General features: G+C 45.4%; 1 protein-coding gene and 1 pseudogene across 1 annotated transcript in view; one reads left to right on the forward strand and one right to left on the reverse strand.

The window, feature by feature from the left end:
- The window catches only part of Wwp2 (WW domain containing E3 ubiquitin protein ligase 2), a 134,785-nt gene that overhangs the window by 19,869 nt on the left and 94,803 nt on the right, over positions 1–20,113 (reverse strand). Inside the window, exon 9 of the mRNA XM_004625815.3 lies at positions 5,450–5,539. Within this exon, the coding sequence (XP_004625872.1) occupies positions 5,450–5,539 (90 nt within the window). The remainder of the gene's footprint in view (positions 1–5,449; positions 5,540–20,113) is intronic.
- Positions 11,355–11,680, forward strand: LOC111815083 (annotated as a pseudogene).

Consider the following 20,113-nt stretch of genomic DNA (forward strand, 5'->3'; position numbering starts at 1 on the left):
AAAAAAAAAAGAAACAGGCATGATGTATTTATGGATCAAAGAATATGATCTCTGGGATTTTCTTTAAAATCTATCAGTAGCTGCCCTGAAAAGCAGGGGGTCAAATGAAACAAACTATTACTACTCATCAGAACCAGAGAGTGTTACAAGGCCCTCACTGTGCTATTCTTTCACTTTTGGAATATGCTTGAACTTTTCCACTATAAATTTGAAAAGTGGTGGGCATGAAAAAGAGCAGTTGAAGAACACAGGCTAACCCGATGCAAAGGGAAGCTAGGCGGGCACACCGCGAGGCCCCACAGGGCGGAGGGCCAGCCACTCAGTCCCCGCCACTCTCCAGTCTCTTGCTGACAGGATGACTGACCCAAGTCTACAACTGCCCTCATGTCCTGGGTTAACCTCCTGATTTTTTTTTTTTTGTGTGTGTGTCTTTTGAGACAGGATTTCACTATGCAGGTTGGGCTGCCCTTGAACTCAACTGCATCCTCCTGTCTCAGCCTCCTGAATGCTGGAATTACAGGCAGTGCGCCACCACACTCAGCCCCAGCTGACTATTTCTAGGACATCTACTCAAGGGTCCTTTTAAAACTCAAGGCCTCCCTAGAAGTGGCTTTCCCATAAGCAGTTGCTGATCCCGTGGCTGGACCCCTAGATTGTGCCTGGCTGTAACCAGACTGGTTTTATTTCAGAACCTGCACTATGCATTCAACTAAACCCCACAGCTCCCTCCCCACACTGAGTCTTTCCTGACCTGTCACCTCTCCCAGGAGTACTAGCGGGTGCTAGCCCCAGGCCCACCCACATCAGCCTATCATTCACCTGAGCTCTTCTTTGGGTTTTGTTATCTCTCCATCTTCAAGTTCCACTTCTACATCCAGATCTGTACGCCTGCTCCCCTTCTACTGCAGCGACCCCTAACTCATCTCTCACTCCGCTCTGGACTGTCAAGGCGACTGGACACCATACTACTGACCCCTATGGTCCTTCGCCTGCCCCAAATCTCCCATTGATTTCTGCTGCCCTCACACCAGAGTCCTTCAGTCAACATTTAAAGTTCACAACAATCCCACCTTCTTTATAATTTCTCTAAACTCATCATTTTCATTTATTAGCAAAGAAATTGTGTATATACAGCTTTTGAATGCAAAGATTACAAGACACATAAAGAAAAACAGATGCCAGACATGGTTGCACATGCTTGTAATCCCAGCACTCAGGGGACTGAGGCAGGAGGGTCACCATGTGTTCAAGGCCAGCCTGGGCTACATAGTGAGCTCAAGGCCAGGCTGTACTGTAAACTGAGACCCCGTCTCAGAAAGAAAGAAGGAAAAGAGTAAGGAAGGTGGGGAAGGAGGGAGGAAGGGAGAAAGGGAGGGACAGAGAGAAGGGCAGAGAGAGGGAAAAAAGGAAAAAGAAAAAGCGTCATCTCCTGCCACATTGCTCTAAGTAACAGGTCCGCCCCACTGTTCTTCACTTTGCCATAGTCCACATTACATGCTCACCACTAAGACGATGGTTATGTTAACCCACAACAACGAACTGCCGTCTCTTCCCCATCCTCCAACACAGAAAATTGCTGTTAGATTTAGGATTTACATTATGATTATGTAAGATACTATAATAAACACATTTCCTATCTGGAAAATAGGAAATGTTTTGGGGTTTTGTTTGTTTAGGAAGGTAAGAATCCCTTGTTTCCATCTGTTTAGTTTTTAAGCATCTATGGCTATTTTTCTCCTCTGGATTCAGATTTAACATGAAGTTGACCAGTGGGCAAGGAAGCAGGTGGAAGAAGGGCCGGCTCCGTGGGGATATTGTTGAGCCAATAGATTGGGTTTCGCCTGCATCAAGATTTATGTCTAGAATTTCCTGTTACAAGCCCTTCATTATTTAAATCAATTCCAAATCTAATTTTTGTGACTTCTCGTACAGGACAAGCAGCCTCTCCATTCACCAGTCCATTAGCCACTGTCTCCTGTACCCTTCTTCTAATGTGGTCGTGGTCACCACTGCTCCTGTCATGTCCCATGCCTCTCTGCTGGGTCCCCTGCACCCTGTGCCTTTTTCCCTCTTGGCTTCCTCTCATTTAGTGGAAAGAGTCATCTAGTAGCATCTGAGAAGAGAAGCACTAGAGTTATTTTTTGAAACTCAGCATACCTGAAGGTACCTTTATTTCTCCCCTCACATTGGAATGTGTTAAGTTAATAAAAGAAGATTTAGAAGTTCATTCCCATCAGAACTGTGATGGTCCCACACCTCAGCTGCTGTGGCATTCTTTTTTTTTTTTTTAATTTATGTATTTGGTACAGGGTCTCACTATGTAGCTCGGACTCATAGTGATCCTATTTTCAGTCTCCCCAGTAGTGGGACTACAGGTGAGCGCCAACATGCCTGGACTTTCTCACCAGCTAAGCACGCCTGGGAGTGGGGTCGGTGCAGCCTGTGGTGCTGGGGATGGAATCCTAGTCCCTGCACTTGCCTAAGCAGGCTCTTAGTCTGCTGAGATAATCTGCCGGCCCTTGCTGCATCATTCTTGAGTCCCAGATATTTCTGTGTGCTGTGGTTTCTCCTTCGGGGAGTTTCTGAGATCTTCTCTTGGCCCTGAACTTCCCTGGGGTGGGCTTCCAGGTGGGGCCTTGAAATGTAGACCCTGTATATACCCTGCCACTTTTTCATTTTGTTTTGATCAAGTGTTTTTTTCATCATTTGCTATGATCCTGTTTGTCTGCTCTTTCTTGCTAGAACTACAATTTAGGAACTAGATCTCTTGATCGTCTCCAAATTTACCTTTCAACCATGGTACTGATTTTTTATTTTGTCATGTATATTAATTTCTAACAGCTCTTGCTTCCTACATGGTTTGTTTGAAGTTCTCCAGTTCCATCAAGGTCATATTTCCTCCCAAATCTTTGAGGATATTTTATTTATTTATGAAATGGCCTTTGAGGATATTTTATTTATTTATTTATTTATGAAATGCATTCCTTTTGAAAGCTCTCAGGGGCTGGGGATATAGCTCAGTAGCACAGCACCTGCCTGGCAAGCATGAGGTCCTGAATTTGATTCCCAGTACAGAAAGAAAGAAAGAAAGAAAGAAAGAAAGAAAGAAAGAAAGAAAGAAAGAAAGGTATGACTATTTAGTTTAACTCTGAGCTCACTGTGTAGCACAGGCTGGCCTCAGACTCATAGCGATCCTCCTGCCTCAGCCTCCCAAGTGCTGAGCTTATAGGTGTGCACCACCATGCCCAGCTATGGATATTAATTATCATTTTGTTTTCTGGCAACAGGGATCAAACTCAGGACCTTGTGCTTGCCAGGCAAGCACTTATACCACTGAGCTATCTCCCCGGCCCCTTAATTATGATTCAGCTTATTTTCTGAAGTTCTTTATTCCCAACTCCCCACTGTCTTCACCGATCCCACACATACACCGCCTTTTTCTCTGGCTGCTGCTCTTTGGTTGTTCATTCACATTTTTCCTTTTTTATTAGTGCATGTCTGCACTACTCTTCATATTGAAAAACTAAGCAAGTTGCTGACTATGGCTTCGCTGGACAGTGACCAGGAAGAAGCTAAACTGCGTCTTTAGAAGGTCCCTAAATATGATAATTTGTAGTTATTTTTCCCCACACTGTCACTTTCCCCAGGAAAATCAAGCCAAATCTGGCAGTCTACATCCTAAGAGCTGGGTACAACCTCCCCATTAGGCCCCTTCTCATCTCTTCCTACCTCTATGTCTTGTGTCTCCAAGGCTGGTCCTGCTCTCTGAAGAGCTTCTCAAGGTCACCAGCAGACGTGTGTGTGTGTGTGTGTGTGTGTGTGTGTGTGCTCGAGCATTCATACACAGCACAGGAATCCAACCATGCCCTACAGACTTTCAGCTGACCTCCATGTCTGCCTCACCCCATACACACCACAGGTGGCTCAGGAGCAAAGCCATGACGTGTTCAGTGGTAGAGTACTTTATGAGCTACGCATTTCATCTAAGCACCACAAAAGTAAACAAATGAATGTGGCTGTTCTAATAAAACTTTATTTACAAAAACAAGCAAAGGGCCAGGTTTTGTCCACATGCCACTATCGTGGGCCAGCCTCTCGTACAAATGAAACAAAAATGGCCACAAATTATTGATAATCCCTGAAGCTGAGTGTTGAGTATGTGAGGGCTCATTATGCTATTCTCTCTACTTTGCACACACTTGACATTTTCTCTAACAGTATGAAAATTTCCATCATCTCCCCAATAAAATGCTTGTTTATTTTTTTTAAATCAAGGAGTCTACATTTTGCTTCCTAACTTCATTTGACTTCAAGTCAAAGCAGAAAATAAAGTGAGCCTTAGTGATGACAAATGACGAGGTCCACGCCCAGACAGGGAGGGAAGCGGAGGAAAACCCAAGCGTCCTCCTGGAAACTGACGCTGAAAGCACCCCATGCATGGAAAGTTGCAGGGCCAGAGAGTGAGGTGGTATTTGCCTGGCACACGCCTCACAGAAGAACCAAACACAACACAGGGGCTCTCCTGAGACACGCCACCTCCGAAACCCTCCCCCTCTGCAAATTTAGGACAATAAATGTTCGTATTCTATGCAGGAGCCCTTAGTGGCTGCTGTAGTCGAGGCTGATTGTTTCCTTCAGAGCAGAATGCATTCCTTTTGAAAGCTCTCAGGACCAAGAGACGCCCTGGAAAGGACTTTCAGTCCTTGGCAGAGAGGGCATCAAGCCTCTAGTCCTTGAATTTGGATAGTCTCTCCCGCTTGGAAACCTCACTCACCCTTTGGTTTTGGAGGCCTCGGCTATGGTCTCAGAAAGCCCAGTAAATGAGCAGGACTCTGTCTTCCTAGGCTGTGGAGACCCAGCGTGCAAAGAAATGCATCAGCATGCTTTCTTTAGTGAGCTCCCCATACCATTTTTCACCCGTGTGGAGCACTCAAGATTGGGTCCAGGGCCCAGTGCATGCCAGACAAGGGCTCTACCACTGAGTTATACCCCTGGCCTACTCCCCACAGATCCTCTAAAAATTCCAGACTGTCTCAAAAATGACAGAATTAAGGTAGTGGGATGGAAAAAGTGATCAAGTGACCCAGCATAAAGGCTACTATACTCTGCTACCTCTGAAGAAAGGAAGTGAATACAAAGCCCTAACAGGGGTATCTCTGTATGGTGACATGACTAAGGACATCAAGGCACTAAAACCCAAAAGATTTTCCAGCCCCCCTTCTTTTAGGACTCAACAGCTCTGAATACCACTTAGGAAAACAATGGTCATTAGTCTGGGCCAACCTCATGCACGTAAAAAGGACAGAATAGAAAAGGGGAAAATACTAGAGAAAGGAGGAGAGTGGGGTAAACTAGAGAGAGGGAAGTGACCCGGAATGGAGGAAAGGCCCTCGGTGACTATGGGTGTCCATTCTAGAGTCCCAGGACTTGTGGGTCAGGCCCTACTTACCCTGGAGGAAGAGGCCGCTCCCACGTGGTGGTCTTGGTATTGTGGTCGACATAATAGACCCGCCCATTGGGCAGCTCCCGCTGCTCCCACCTGGAAAACAAAGCCAAGGAAGGCGTGAGAGAGATGCAGGGCTGCAGAGCACAGCCCCCGTTAGAAAGAAAATCCTTCACCATGATGTGACTTAGAGGAAACATCAAAGGTAGCATGCAAGAGTGATATAGTGGTCACAGCAGCTCCACTCGGGGACTGAAGGTGGCATCCAGGAGTGCTGCTTCTTCTTTTTTTTTTGAGGCAGGGTCCGGCTGTGCAGTTCAGGCTGGCCTTGAGTTTGCTATGTAGCCCAGGTTGGCCTCGAACTCACAATGATCCTCCTGCCTCATCCTCCTAAATGCCAGGATTACAGGCGTGCACCACCACGCTCAGCTTAGGAATGCTTCTTGAGAAACCACAGTAGTGCTGATTTACGGGGTCAGTGTACTAGCACACAACATGGACTGCTGTAATTTCCCCTGAGCCACCACACGAGTCTACAACCCATGGAGTTTCAAAATCTGGTTTTTGGTATCAGGATCAAAAACTGCTTTCGGGGTAAGACAAAAGCTGAGGTCCCTTTCCTTCCAAAAGGCACTTCTGACAGAAAGGTGTAGGCCAGCTCTGCATTTCATACTCCTTCAGTAACGTTCACTACTGACTGCGCTGCCCTTTCCAGCGCACGTGTGAAAACCACAAACGATCCGACTGTCCTGCTCTCCCAGCATCATATGTAGTACAATCACATTTAGCTTTACAATACAGGATTCACTAATGAGAAATCTTTGGAAGATCTTGAGTGAATCACGGAACACGGCCTGGGTCATTCCTGCCCACCTCCAAGGTCCAGTCCATGTGTGAGTTAGTGTGAGACCTGGGCACTCAGGAGACCCAGCTGCACTGGTGGAAGGGCGACCTAGTAACTCGGGAACATGAAGAAGGCCCTGCATGGAGTCAAGTGCTACCACCCCACACGCCTAGTATTTGTGCACAATGTGACACTAACCCCACTTGCCCAGAACACAGTAACCTCTACATCTTATATCATGCTTCCTACTTTTGGCCTCTATGATTTTCCTTTCCTTTTCTTTCCTTCTTTGTCTGTCTTTTTGAGACAGGGTCTCACTCTGCAGTTCAAGCTGGCCTTGAGCTCACTCTGTAGCCCAGGCTGGTCTTAAATTCACAACAATCCTCCTGCCTCAGCCTCCAGAGTGCTGGGATTACAGGTATGCACCGCCATGCCCGGAACATTGATTTATTTCTACTTCCAGATACTTCCCCAGGAAAGGTAACCTTTTCTAGGAAGCAACTCCACAGTCTGTCCTGTTGTCTTGCTTGTTTGGAAAATGGAATGTGCTCCAAGGGAACCAATAGGGCCGGGGAGATAGCACAGTAGAATAAGCATTTGCCTGGCTAGCAAAAAAGCCTGAGTTCAATCCCTGGTTCTGCCAAAAAAAAAAAAAAAGAGGAGGAGGAGGAGAAGAGGGGAAGAGGAAAAGAAGGTGCAGGAGTAGGAGCAGCAACAGCAGGAGCGGAGAAGCAGCAGCAGCAGAAGCAGAAGCAGAAGCAGAAGCAGAAGCAGAATCATCTTTAAGGGGCCAGGGAGATAGCTCAGTAGAATAAGCACTTGCCTGGCAAGTGCAGGGTCCCAAGTTTAAAAAAAAAAAAAAAAAAAAAGCTCTCATTCCAAGGGAACCAAGAGGACAGAAGGACGTGAGCATGATGTGAGCTGCCTGGTGACAGTGGCTCTGCGTAGGGGAAGCACTAGAATAATGCGGCAATGCCCCTCAGCTAAACCCGGTCACACAGAAGCACAGGCCACAGGCGCGCACTGTGTGAGTCATGCACCACGCTGTCCCCACAGCTCAGGTCTCCTCTGATTTCAGATAACCTGCCGTGTCCCCTTCACAACAGCCACGGCCACCCTCCCCACATCTGCTCCTACCGGCAAACTTCAGGTCTCAGAGGAAGTGCCACATAGGCTGTTGTGTTGCGTGGTTTTGTGTTTTCCAGGCCAGAGACTGAGCCCAGGGCTTTCTCACCAAGCTGCATCCTCAGTCCCCTCTTTTTATTTAGAATGGGCCTCACTAAGTTCCCCAAGGTGGGCTCTAACTTGTGATCCTCCTGCCTCAACCTCTGGAGTGTTGCAAGTACAGGCTTGTGTCACCACACCAGGCTTGTTATGTATTTCTTAATTATTTAACATAGGCACAACTGTGCTATGGCCACTACTAAATTCCTAGTTTTTTATGTGTCACTGATAATTTTCTTGAATAGTACGCCACCAATGCAATTTTACTCAAAAGTCCTGTGGTTATTTTGTCTTGGTTTTGCAATACTAGTGAATGAACCCAGAACCTTCTCCCTGAGCTGTGTGTGTCCCCAGCTCTTTGTTTTTGTTTTTGAAACAGGGTCTCACTAAGTTGCCCACAGAAGAATCAAATTTGCAGTCCTCCTGCCTCAGCCTCTGTTACAGTTTGTGTCTAGTTGTCCCCCCCACCCCCCAGCCTCATGTACTCCATAGGGTGGCTTCTAGAGTTTGTGATTAATTCATGATCAAGTGCAGGGATTAGGGGTGTGAGTGCTACCCCTGCCCTGGGGTAGGTAATCTGCATTAGAATGTAAGGAGAGGAGAGAGGCTTGGTCCCTGCCTCTGCTGTTCCCTTTTGCCCTTTGCCATGTGCCACTCTGCCTTGGAGTCAGCTGAGTATGGACTGAAACCTCCACTAAGTGTGAGCTAAATAAAACTTTCCTTCCTTAATTTTGGATTTTTTTTTTTTCTCCGAATGCCTTCAGGGCAGGTTTGGCTGGCTGGAGTTGTGGGGATCGAACCACAGCAACCTGAGCCTGACTGCTTTGTTGAAGCAGCCACTTAAAGAACTGAGCTAAGGGGCAGGCCCCCTCCTTCCTTAATTTTGGGTGTCGGGTATTTTGTCCCAGCAACAAGAGAAAACTAACTGAGACAGCCTCCCTCAGTGTTGAAATTATAGGTATGTGCCACCGTACTCAGCTAAGCACTGGAGTTTTTAATTGCATGATATCACGAAGTGTGGTGAGTTTTAGAACCACTTATGCTTTAGTAGAGCTGACTGCATATTAAAGTGTCCTTACTTCTATTATTAAGCCTGGTGTGTCTACTTGATACACACTGGCTGTGTTCAATACTGTTTTTCATTGACATGGGGCTGTCTGATCAGTTACTGCACGGATCTTCCCCCCAAAACAAGTTCAGAAACAGACTTATCTAAGGCTAATGCTTTGTCTCGTGCACTCCTTGCCCCCATCACCAAGGAGGCAATGGGCCCAGAGCAATCAGGTGGGGTGAGCTGGGAGTTAAGGGACCTTACTACACGATAGACCAGGTGTCTTTCCTGTCCTGGTTTCTAAGTGACACACATGTCCTGAGCACCGGCACAGAGGGAGCCCTGCAGGGTCATCTTCATCACGGCCCTTGTCTCAGACAGAGCACTGGAAGGAATCACATTTGCCATCACAAGGAGGGGACCCAGGGAGCAGTGATAGCTGGTGGTCACACACACACCCACCCACCCCACAGTCAGTGACTAGGTTGAGGGCCAAAGCTCTACTGTTAAAAACTTTAGACAACCTCAATATAACAGAGTTCATCCAAACAAAGAACAATTCATGCATCAGACAGCACTCAGAAGCAGAGGGGTTCAGGAAGTTCACCCAGAGCAGCGAGCAGCGGCTCCTGCCTTATCTGAATATGAGCTGAGCCGCTGGCCATCTGTGACTGGTTGAAACCCAAATATCTGTTACAAGAAAATATACAGTGTGCATGTGTACTCCTAAGTTATGTTTCTGCTGGTTTATATACTGAGGAAATCTGCGATTTCGTACAGACCAAGGCAAAGTATGAGACAATGTCAGGCTGTCTACTAACTACTTATTTAACAGTCCTAATGCCTCGAAAAACACAAGGGCCATTTCCTCTCCTGGGTCTTCTTGCTCAGCCTCTGACTGAACAGAACTCCGAGGATCTGATCTAGGTACCCGGCTTCCTTCCACAGCACAAGGAAGTCCTCAGGCTCCATTCAGTACTTTAATTTAGATTCATTAAAAGGGCAGAATATTCATCTGGGCAAAAGGGGCCAGATGAAAACGCAGATTGGGAGAAGATCTCTTTCTGGATGCCCTTCAGCATGAACGACACAAGAGGAACACACACTGCCAGCTCTGCAGGCTGCATCTGGCCTGCAGGCCGCGGCAGAGACTCCCAAGGAGCGCAGCGGGTGCTCGTGGCAACCCTCTCGATTTCCGCCCGCACAGCAATACAAGCCTACGTGATGCCCTCTTCATTCATCAGAATTGGAAACTGAGAAAAATATGTGGCTTTAGAGTAAGTACTGAAAAACAGAAGCTCCTACAGACAAGGGCGGCAGGAAATATTTGCTCCTGGTACAAGGAAAGAATCTGAGATCGCACCAGCCTTCTCTAAGAAGTCAGCTAAATCCCTCCCTTCCTTGAACACGGGGCTCCATCGGGAGGCTTTACAGCTCAAAACCCCAGCAACACTCATTTTGCAAATCAGCCATAATATTTGGGTAGAATGTTCCTTTTATACAGAAGAAATATTTGCAGTAACAGAGATTAAGGGGAGGAAAAAACTGCACACATTTTTCTTTATTCCAAAAACTCTTTTGTTATAATTTTTAGTTTATAAGGAGTCCACTTTTGACATTATTTACATTTTATTAAGACAAAGGGAGAACTCTGGTTTCATTGCATGCTAATATTTTAATTTAAAGATAGGATATACTTTCAATTCCAAATGACTTTCACCAACATGGTAGTATTCCCGTACACCACCAGGAATAAAATCGATGTTAATCTGCCCTATATACCACAGTTTCAGCAGCTCTTTCAAGCACACAGGCCAGATAAGAGCTGCCCCTTCTATCTTTGATCACTGCTGATCCTAGAAATGAAAGTCCTCTTGTGGGGACCGCCATTGTCCAGCAAGGAACAGTGTCCTCTAGGAGCCCTCTCAATTGGCTAAGCTAGAAAAATGGGTTACCAGAGGAACAAGACCTTTCTTCTCTTGCCTTTTTTTCATATTTATGTTTCTCCTTTTAAAGTTGGACTCCTGGTCAGATCAAATGTCCGTGTGGGTCCTCCCGATCCCTGACCCGGCCTATCTCCCTTTCTTAGAGAACTCTCCTCCCTCACCTGCCCAGCTGTTCATAAATGGTATAAATCTCTCCCCTCCCTCCACACAGCACAGCTAGACCATTCTGACAGCAGCCAAATGAGCCTCCTGATCCTTATTTTGCTTTGGTAACTGCTGACCCACACAGATTAAGCCTTCCCATTGTCTTGTTCCCATGCCAAGAAAGCTACATGGGCAAGGACTTCATCAGCACGTCCCTGTCAGGGCTCAGGTATCTGTACTTCATGAGCATCTTCACACTGAGATTAAACAACTTTTCAATCCAACTGTTCAGGTCTCACTCAGTACTGCATCTTGGCCACGTGGGTCGCGCCTGCTCCTGCTGGATGGTTTTCTTTGATGTCTCCGGAACAGTGTTCAAAGGATTGCGTTTGCTGTAAGTTCCACCCCACACATTGCTCCTTGGCCTTCAGTGGGTAGTGCTCAGATAGACCATAGGCTACACTGGGTCTCTGGACTTGGAAGTATCTTACTAAAAAGTAGTTTCCAATTTCAATTAATCTCATATAATTTTTCTTTTACTTGAATTATCTTTGTTCTTATGGATACTGTTTATTCCACTGTATATCTTCTACTTTCACACCCCAATATCCCCACAACCACTACCTTTGAAAAGATTAAAAGTTAGGTGTAGCGCTCACAGCCCAGCCAGTGCTGCCCCTCCTGCTTGCGAGTCCAGGCGCTATGACTGATCCCCATGTGAGGCAGATCATATCAAAACTGGCATGGTGAAGCAATTAGGCAAAGAAAAAGTGATGTATGAAAAAGAAGCAAAACAACAAGAAGAAAAGATTGAAAATATAAAAGCTGAAGGTGGTGAAATTTATACCATTAAAAAGCAGGCAGAGATCCTGCAAGAGTCCCAGATGATGGTCCCAGACTGCCTGCGCAGGTCAGAGGCAGCATATACTGACCTTCAACAGATATTAGAAAGTGAAAAAAACTTGGGAAAAGCTGAGGAAAATAAAGAAGCACATGTAGTTTTGGACTCAGTAAAGTTAGAAACCTGAAATTTTTCTGTACAGTGCTTTTGCATTAAGTCCTGGGATCCACTCTACAGTTCATCGTTTTTACCACTGCTGGGTGTTTGAGTAGTATGAGAATGGGATTCTTTTTTTTTTTTTTTCCATAATTTTATTGAGAGACAAGTAGCAAAGAGACAGTTTCAAATCAAATTGATAGGACAGTTTCAATAATTAACACATTGCATACTGTCTTCCTAGAGGTTATTTGCTGTACAAGATGCAGACATGATATCCTATTTACAAACACTATTAGAACAAATCCCTCTATTCATTAAGAGAATGTTAACTGTATATCTATCCTAACCATTTTGAATACACAGATACAAAATGGACATTCATTTATATATCCCCTTTTTTGTTTAGTTCTGTCATTTGAATGTTATAGGTGTGTTAACTCAGCAAAATATTCTTAAAGAGTCCAGTAATCCAGAATAGTATTGAGTCTTCCGCTTGACTGGCAGTGTCAGAAATTGTTGACCTGAGTCCCCTACAGCTCAGCATAACAGCATGGCTTTACTTCTTCTATTTCATTTTCATACTTTTCTGCTGAATGGTTAAGACCAAGGTAAAGCAGGACCTAAGCAACAAGAGTTGCAGCTTTTGGGTCTGATAAGGTCAGCCAAATCCCCTCAGGATTTATCCTGAGATCCTGTACCTCAGACTGTAGAATGGGATTCTTTTTAATGCAGTTGCAAATATTTTTCTTTGCATAATTTAATGTGTCAAATACATGAGTTCATCTAAAAAAATAAATACATAAAAATAAATGTTAGGCCAGGAATGCATGCTTATCAACCCAGCACTTGGGAGGTTGAGGCAGGTAGATTATTTTTTTAAGTTCAAGGCCAGCCTAAACTGTACAGCAACGAGAGAGAGAGAGAGAGAGAGAGAGAGAGAGAGAGAGAGAGAGAGAACGAGAACAAAGCCATGCCAGAATCTTACACACCCTATAGAAGCTGCCTTTCTGGTATCCAGACAAAACTGAGCTTCAGAAGAAAATACTGAAAGTACTGAAGCATTCCTCAAGCTGCTTATGCAGAGCTCCATCTCTTCATGGGCAAAAGCCATATGAAATTCATGTATGTCTATTCTTTGTTCCTATAACAAATACCTCAGCACTGAGTCCTAATCTTCCTCAAGTTTTGGCCACTTTCAGGTGGGCCATAAGATTTGTCTCCTCCGGAAGGGTGTTTTCAGGCTGTCTGGTGAGTCTGAAGGCTGTGCAGGGGAGAGATCTGCTCTGTTCCCATGGCTTCACCAGGTCCATCTTAAGCTCAGTTCTTTCCTCCAAGGACCTTCCTACAATACTGAACCAGCCTCTACAACTACAACCTCTTTTTAATAACCACCATCAATCAGCATGGTATTCCCTCAACCCAGGAGGGTGGTGAGGCAGCTACCAATGCCCCTTGATTAAGCTTGGTTTTCTTTTCATTCTTTAGTCTTTTCTCTTCCTGCCTTGAGAAGGTCCCAAAGCTCTTCAATAAAAGTTTGTAACTTTCAAATAGACGTCTTCATGGGGAAGCAAGCCAATTTTTTGATATGGTATTGTTACAGCTCCTGTCTAGATGTTCCCCAAAGCCTCATGTGGTCATAGGTGGGGCCTTCCAGAGACAGCTGGATCTAGGCTGTGTCTTGCGGGGTTCAAGGACTGATTCACAGTGTGAAGCTAGGGTTAAGTGTGTACTTGTCCTAGGGGTGGGTAGCCCAGATGGGATTTAAGGGACAGAGAGGGCTGCTGCCGTCTCCACTTGCCATCTGTCACTTGCTGTTCACTGCTGGCTACTTTGTTGTCTTGCTGTCCTCTGCCATGTCACCCAGCCTTGAAACCAGCCAACTATGGACTGAAACCTCTACAAACAATAAAACCAAACCACTCCTCCTTTAACTTCGACTGTTGGGTTTTTATCTCAGCCACAAAAAGTAACTACAATGGATGTCTATAAAACATATTTTTAAACTTGTGTTAGATCAAATGTTAGCAACGTAGGTAAAATCACTCTCAAAACCGTGAGTTGGGAGCACTTTCCAAAGGGTAATTTGGCAACTTAGTCAAAAACTTACCATATGAATTGCCTTTATTACCTCTGCTTTAGAACATATCCTAAGGAAATACCCCTTCCTCCTCTACAGTGTTCTTCTTTCTCACTTTTTCCCATTCTTCTCTTTTCCTCTGCATGGCCCACACTCAGCCCAAGCTGGCTCTTCGGAGCCAGTTTCTCCCTCATTCCTCACTTTTACTTTTCAAATAAACTCTGCTACCGTTAAAAAAAAGATAGAGTAAACAATGGCTTGCCAATGGTTGTAAATCACATCCTGACTTTTAAAAAATTAAACGTGAAATAATGTGAATAAAACTCATAATAAGATCAATAAAAAATATGATGTTTGCATGTGTGTAAAATATTTACAATTTCAGAAGTACGAGTAATTTCAGACAAGAGGCAAAAGGCACATTTGGCTATTTTAAATTTTATTATGCTGTACACTAAAAGGGGGCCGTACACAAAGTGAAAAGACAAGCTGCAGACTGAGAAAATGTATGTGCAATGCTGTAACTGGGAAGCAACTAGCGTCTGGCACAGATGAAGACTTCTGCAGATTAAAGAGAAAAACACACACAGCCAGACACAAAAGTGGACAGAAATATATGAACTGGCAATTACAAAAAAGGAACTTGGAGAGCAATAAAAAACAGTAAAATATAGAAGAGGTTCAACATCAATGCTAAATCAAAGAAATTAAAATTAAAATCACAAAAACCAGTCGCACTCATGAGATGAACTCAAACGAAAAAATCTGGCCAGGTATGGTGCCCACAACTGTAACCCCAGCACCCTGGGAAGCTAAGACAGGAGGTCCCAAGTTGGAGGCCATCTGGGACAATTTCGCAAGGCCCAGAGTGAAAAGGGGTTGGGGAGACTAAGGACGTAGCTCATGTGAAGGCCCTAGGTTCAATCCCCGGTTCTGGAGGGAAAAAAGTCTGACAATGCTAAGTTCTAGCAGGAGGTTCACATGTGCTCAAAGGCGTCTGAACTGGTGCGCACTCCTTGAGAAAGCAATCTGACAGTTATCCACTAACACTGGAGAACTTCACCAGCTCTATCACGCTTTTTTTAATGTATTTAGTACAGGGTCTCCGGGGTCTCACTACACAGATCAGACTTGTAGTGATCCTCCTGTTTTCAGCCTCCCAAGTGCTGGGATTACAGGCACACGCCACCGTGCCCAGTTTCTGTCACTGTTTCAGCACGCCCCCCGGTCGTGGAGCTGCCATGGCACACCACGGATCAAACCCCGTCACTGAGCCTGCCTAAGTCAGCGCTTTAGTCCACTGAGTTATCTGGCTGGCCCTTTCCATCACACATCTTAAAGAAACAGACAGGCACACAAAAAAGGCACATGCAGAAAAACCTCACTGTGGCGCTGTCTGAGAGCATAATGAAACAAGAGAATGCGGACATTGTTACAATAAAACACCACAATAGGTTGAATGAATGACCCCAGTTCCCGGTGTCCTGCTCACCAGGGATGGGGTCACAGAGGAAATCATAGGACTTGCAGTGTACTGGGAAAGTCTTATTCATCAAGGGGTTAAAAGAAAAAAAAAGGGAGCTCTCCAGCAAATGCAGCATAATGCACACATTTGATAAAATAAGTTCACAGGAATTTCTTTTATTATTCACCGTTCTTAACTGCACACTAACAATATTTTATAATAAATAAATTTTAAAGGCACATTCTGTAAGATTATTAAATTTTGGTAGGTGTGTAAGGGTACACACAGCTGTTTACGTGGCCTCTGGAAAATTCCTTAGGGTGCCCGCTCCTGCAAGACCTCAGAGGGTTGTGAAGACTGCATGTAATTATGCCATGCACAAGTCTTAGCAGTCCCCAGCACACGGTAAGTGCTCATAATACGTGGTAGCTATTATCCATGGTCAGGAAAAAATCACGCACAAGATGTGTAAAGAACATCACTGGTCAAATCCAGGTGGGTATTTAGTGTTGCTACTGTTGTTGTCACTTATTTCCTTCTGTTCTTTTTCTAATTTTTTAATCCATAAGCTTTTATAATAACATTAAAAAAGAAATTTAATTTTTAAAAAATCATCTGTACTTTGTAGAGGGTCTCCCTACACAATTCAGACTTACACTGATCCTCGGTCTCAGCCTCCCCAGCACTGGGATTACAGGTGTGCACCACGATGCCCAGTTTGGGGGCTGGCTCTGGCACAGCATGCGTTACCAGGGCTTGAACCCAGGTTCTTGCACTTGCCTAGGCAGGCACTTAGACTACTGAGCTATCTCCACAGCCAGAAATTTAAATTTTAAGGGCAAATGAGAAAGTTAAATCACTGTCCATTCACTCAACAAACACTTACCACTACATCGCCCTGGAAGCCAGATATTGTGTGCCGAGTTGCAGCTCTCAAAAAAGCCCAGTAAAGGTGAACATTCATGGGTTGACCGTGGACACGTAGGCAGCACAGCAAGAACACCCCATCACCAGCTGCTGGTGCGGCTTAGAAGCAGGGCTTAGGAGATGACGAGGAGGGCCAGAACACGTACGGGTGAGCATTACTTACACGTGAAAAAATCCTGACAGAGCCCAGCACTAAGCCATATTCAGCAATAAAGAAGCTGGCATATACAATCCTTTAATCCAGAGAGACTCAAAGTATAGTCCACAGCTCAAACTGTTGAGGAGTTTTACAACCAGAGAAGTATAAAAGCTTCCTAGCATTTAGACATTTTGGTGCCTTTGGCACTGCCACATCCAAATGCATGATCAGTAGTGGCAGTCTTTGAATAGGGTACAGAACAAAAATACCCATAATCCCAGCACTGTGGGAGGCTGAGGCAGAAGGACTAAAAGTTCAAGCCCAGCTTGGATAACCTGGAAACTTAGCAAGATCCTATCTCAAAATAAAACATAAAACGGACTGTGGGGGTAGCTCAGTGCAAAGGCCCTAGGCTCAATCCTAGAATAAAGGGGAGAAGAGGAGGGGGGGAGACAGAACAAAAGTATGGATTTAAAAATAAAACAACAGTAACACTAACAACAACGAAAAAGGATTGGTTCTTCACAGTCAGAGAAGGACTGTTTTAGAATTCCTTGCGTAAGGCTCTGGCTACCACTAAAATTGAGCTTGGAAAGAAATCCAATGGCAGCGGCTGGTTTATAGCTTAGCAGAGACGCTCCAAATTCCAACCGCTCTTAGAGTCTCCGCAAACAAAATGCCAGAGAACTGTGACAACTGGGACAAGGCTGTCATCCTCGATGGTGTCTCCAGGACCATCTCCACAAAGTACCTCCGGGTCTCTAAGATTGAGTATGGGGGCAGGGCAGATGGCACAGCCAAAAGATCTAGAAAATACCCCTCCTTGACCAAATTCTGCTCTGAGGCAGGAAACAGGGCAGCCACTGACCGCAGAAGAACAGGACGGTGTGAAATGGCAGGGCTGAGGGAAATCGGCAGTCAAACACAACGCCCTCCCTTATGTAAGAAACCGCAGCAGTGCGCTGGCTGCCAGGGTGAAATAATGCGCCTCTGTGTGCGAGGGGCGCAGGAGCTCAGAGACCAAGTGCGCTTGTAGCTTATCGAAGCCTCATACATATGGTCTGTTAATGAGCATTCGGACCCCAGAGCAGGTTCGGCATTGACAAAAACCAGATGCAGGGCCAGCGGACCACAGTGGCCTCGCCTCCCACCGGCCCCTGCCTGGACCACTATCCCACAGCCTCCCCAAGTCCCTCCTCTAACAGGCATTTGCAACGTGGAAACCTCAGGCCCTTGCGGTGGCTTCGTTTTGCGCTGATTATGTTAACAGCTAGAGAACACAGGACGGTGTAGTGACAGCGAGAAGAGGAAGGAGCAGGCCATAGTGCACTTACACAGCCCAGGCTTCAGAAGCCTTCAGGCCTCGAGACACTCAGATGGGTGACTGCTTTGGGACCACAGTGCTCTCTGTTGCAAATCAGAAGGGCAACACAGCAACCCAAAAACCAGACCCATGGGATCCCCAAGTGAGCCTTGTTCCCATTACTCAATAAAGGAAACCAAACCTTGAGAAGAGAGCTGGAACCAGACAGAGTCGGCTGGAGGCCTTAGCAAACAGTCTAGTTTGGCTCCAAAATGCCTTAACAAAGACCAGCCATGTCAATGCCCCAGGGTCCTCTGGGGCCAGAGAAGAGCATTCTGATCCACAAGAGACATGGATCTCTTGAGCCCCATACCCATCAGCCCAGTGAGTGACAGCCATCGGGCTCAACTTTCTTGCTCTTGAAAGGAAAATGCAATACTCTTGTCATAGTTACTCTTTCTTTGGGGCATCTGAGAAGTAAGACGCATTCATCCAGGTGGAGGAAAGAGGTGAATAAACAGCAGTTAGGTGTATTCATTTATTCATTACAAATATGTTGCAGGGTCCACTTTGTGCCAAGCTCCCGCCATCTTGGCACTCAGGGGCCAGTAGGGAGGAGACGCAGACAAGCAGCTCCAAGTGTGAGAAGAGTTACAGACAGACACGCGGTGGTTTCATGCTGACAGCCAGGGAAAGATTCCCAGAATTTCTGATTCAGCTGTGCCTTAAAAATGCACAAGAACTAACGGATAAAACATTGAGAAAGCTTTCAGAAAGGCCAACCAGCGTGGAGGAGGGGCTTCAGTCTCAGGGTGGTACATATGTCAAATAAAAGTAAATTAATATAACTGGAGCTTAGAGAGCAGCAGAGAGGCTTCCACGCAGGCTGGAAGGCGAGGTATGGTCATATCAGGTGGGGTTTATGGCTTGACTAAGGTTTGGGGAGTTCATCCTTAAAGACAGCAGGAAGCCACTGTAGCACTCTAAGTGGTGAAAAGTCATGACCAGAGTTTTATTTTAAAAGATTAAAACTGCTGGGTGCAGGGCTGGTGGGATGGCTCAGTGGTCGGAAGCACCTACTTAGAACAAGCTTAGCAATAGCACAGGGACCGTGGTTCAATCCCCCAGCACCACATGCCAGCCAGCCGCACCCCCTGGTGGGCTGAGCTGGCCACACACACACACACACACACACACACACACACACAAATAAACAAATAAAAATTAAAAAAAAAAAACAAAAAAACTGCTGGGTGCAGTGGCACACACCAGTGATTCCAGCACTTTGGGAGGCTGAGACAGAATGATAGCAAGTTTGAGCCCACCATGGACTACTTAATGACTTAGCAAAGTCATGTCCCAAAATAAAATATTTTTGCCAGTATGTTGGCAAAAATAAATACAAATATAAATAAATAATAAAATATTTTTAATAGGAGTGTGTTGGCACACTCCTATAATCCCCAGTCTTCCCAAGTTCAAAGACAGCCTGGGATACAAAGTGAGCTCAAGGCCAGCCTGAGCTGCATATAACGAGACTCTGTCTCAAAAAAAAAGACCCAAACTAAATTTTTTTTAAAGAAAGGAGTGGGAATATAGCTATGTCTGAGGGCTCTTCATTCTATCCCTAGTATAGTATTTTTTTTAAAAGGCTAAAAAAAATTGGAAGGGCAAGAACAGTTATCTGACAGGTAAAGGCATTTTGGTCTGAAACACAATACAAGCATGTCACCAGATGGGCAGACTTGAGAATTATTTAAGAAACACAATCATTATCTCACTTAACAACTTCCTGGAATTCTGCCCTATGCCGGGCACTGTGCTTGGGGCTGGGCGTACAGTGGTAAATAAGAAAGACACGATTCCTGTGTGTACTGGTACTTACAGAACGGACAGGGAGCCAGCCACTCAGTCTTTATTTACATTACACTTGTGATATGTGCTAAGGAGAAGCAAGGGCTGATAAAAAGCACAGTTCAGAAAGCCAGAGGCTGGATGACAGACTGCCATCAGGAAGAAGCGAAGGATGGATGGCCTGATGGCTGCCTGGAAGCAGAGGCACTATTACGAGGAGGGAGGCCAGATTCCAGCTAGCCCACGGTGGGCAGGATCCACAGGCTGGGTTAAGATATTCAGATGCAGAAGTGGGTTCGAGATACAGAAAAAGGAGTTGGCGTCCGATTGTAAAGGAAGCCAAGGGAAGGTCACTAGGAGCAAAGGCAGAGTGACCACAGTAACAAACATTTATTTAATGAAAAAATGGATCATGGAAAGTCTTCGGTCTATAACTTGGGTACTAGTAGATGATCAATTTAGATGCTGCAGTGATAGGTCCTCCAGAAAGATACAGGCAACCAAATGCAAATTCAAGAAGATGCATGTGCTGTGTAGGTGGCATCTCGACCCCTCTGCCACAAGATGCCCTCTACTGGCATTTGAGGTAGGGTAACAGAGTTTGTGCTTGCATTGGTCCCTAACTCCTAAAGTCAACAAGGAACTTCTTGTTTTCTGTATCTCGAACCCACTTCCCCATCTGGATATCTTAACCCA

Source organism: Octodon degus, unplaced genomic scaffold (genome assembly GCF_000260255.1).
Source record: "Octodon degus isolate 3935 unplaced genomic scaffold, OctDeg1.0 scaffold00011, whole genome shotgun sequence".
In the NCBI taxonomy this organism is placed as follows: domain Eukaryota; kingdom Metazoa; phylum Chordata; class Mammalia; order Rodentia; family Octodontidae; genus Octodon; species Octodon degus.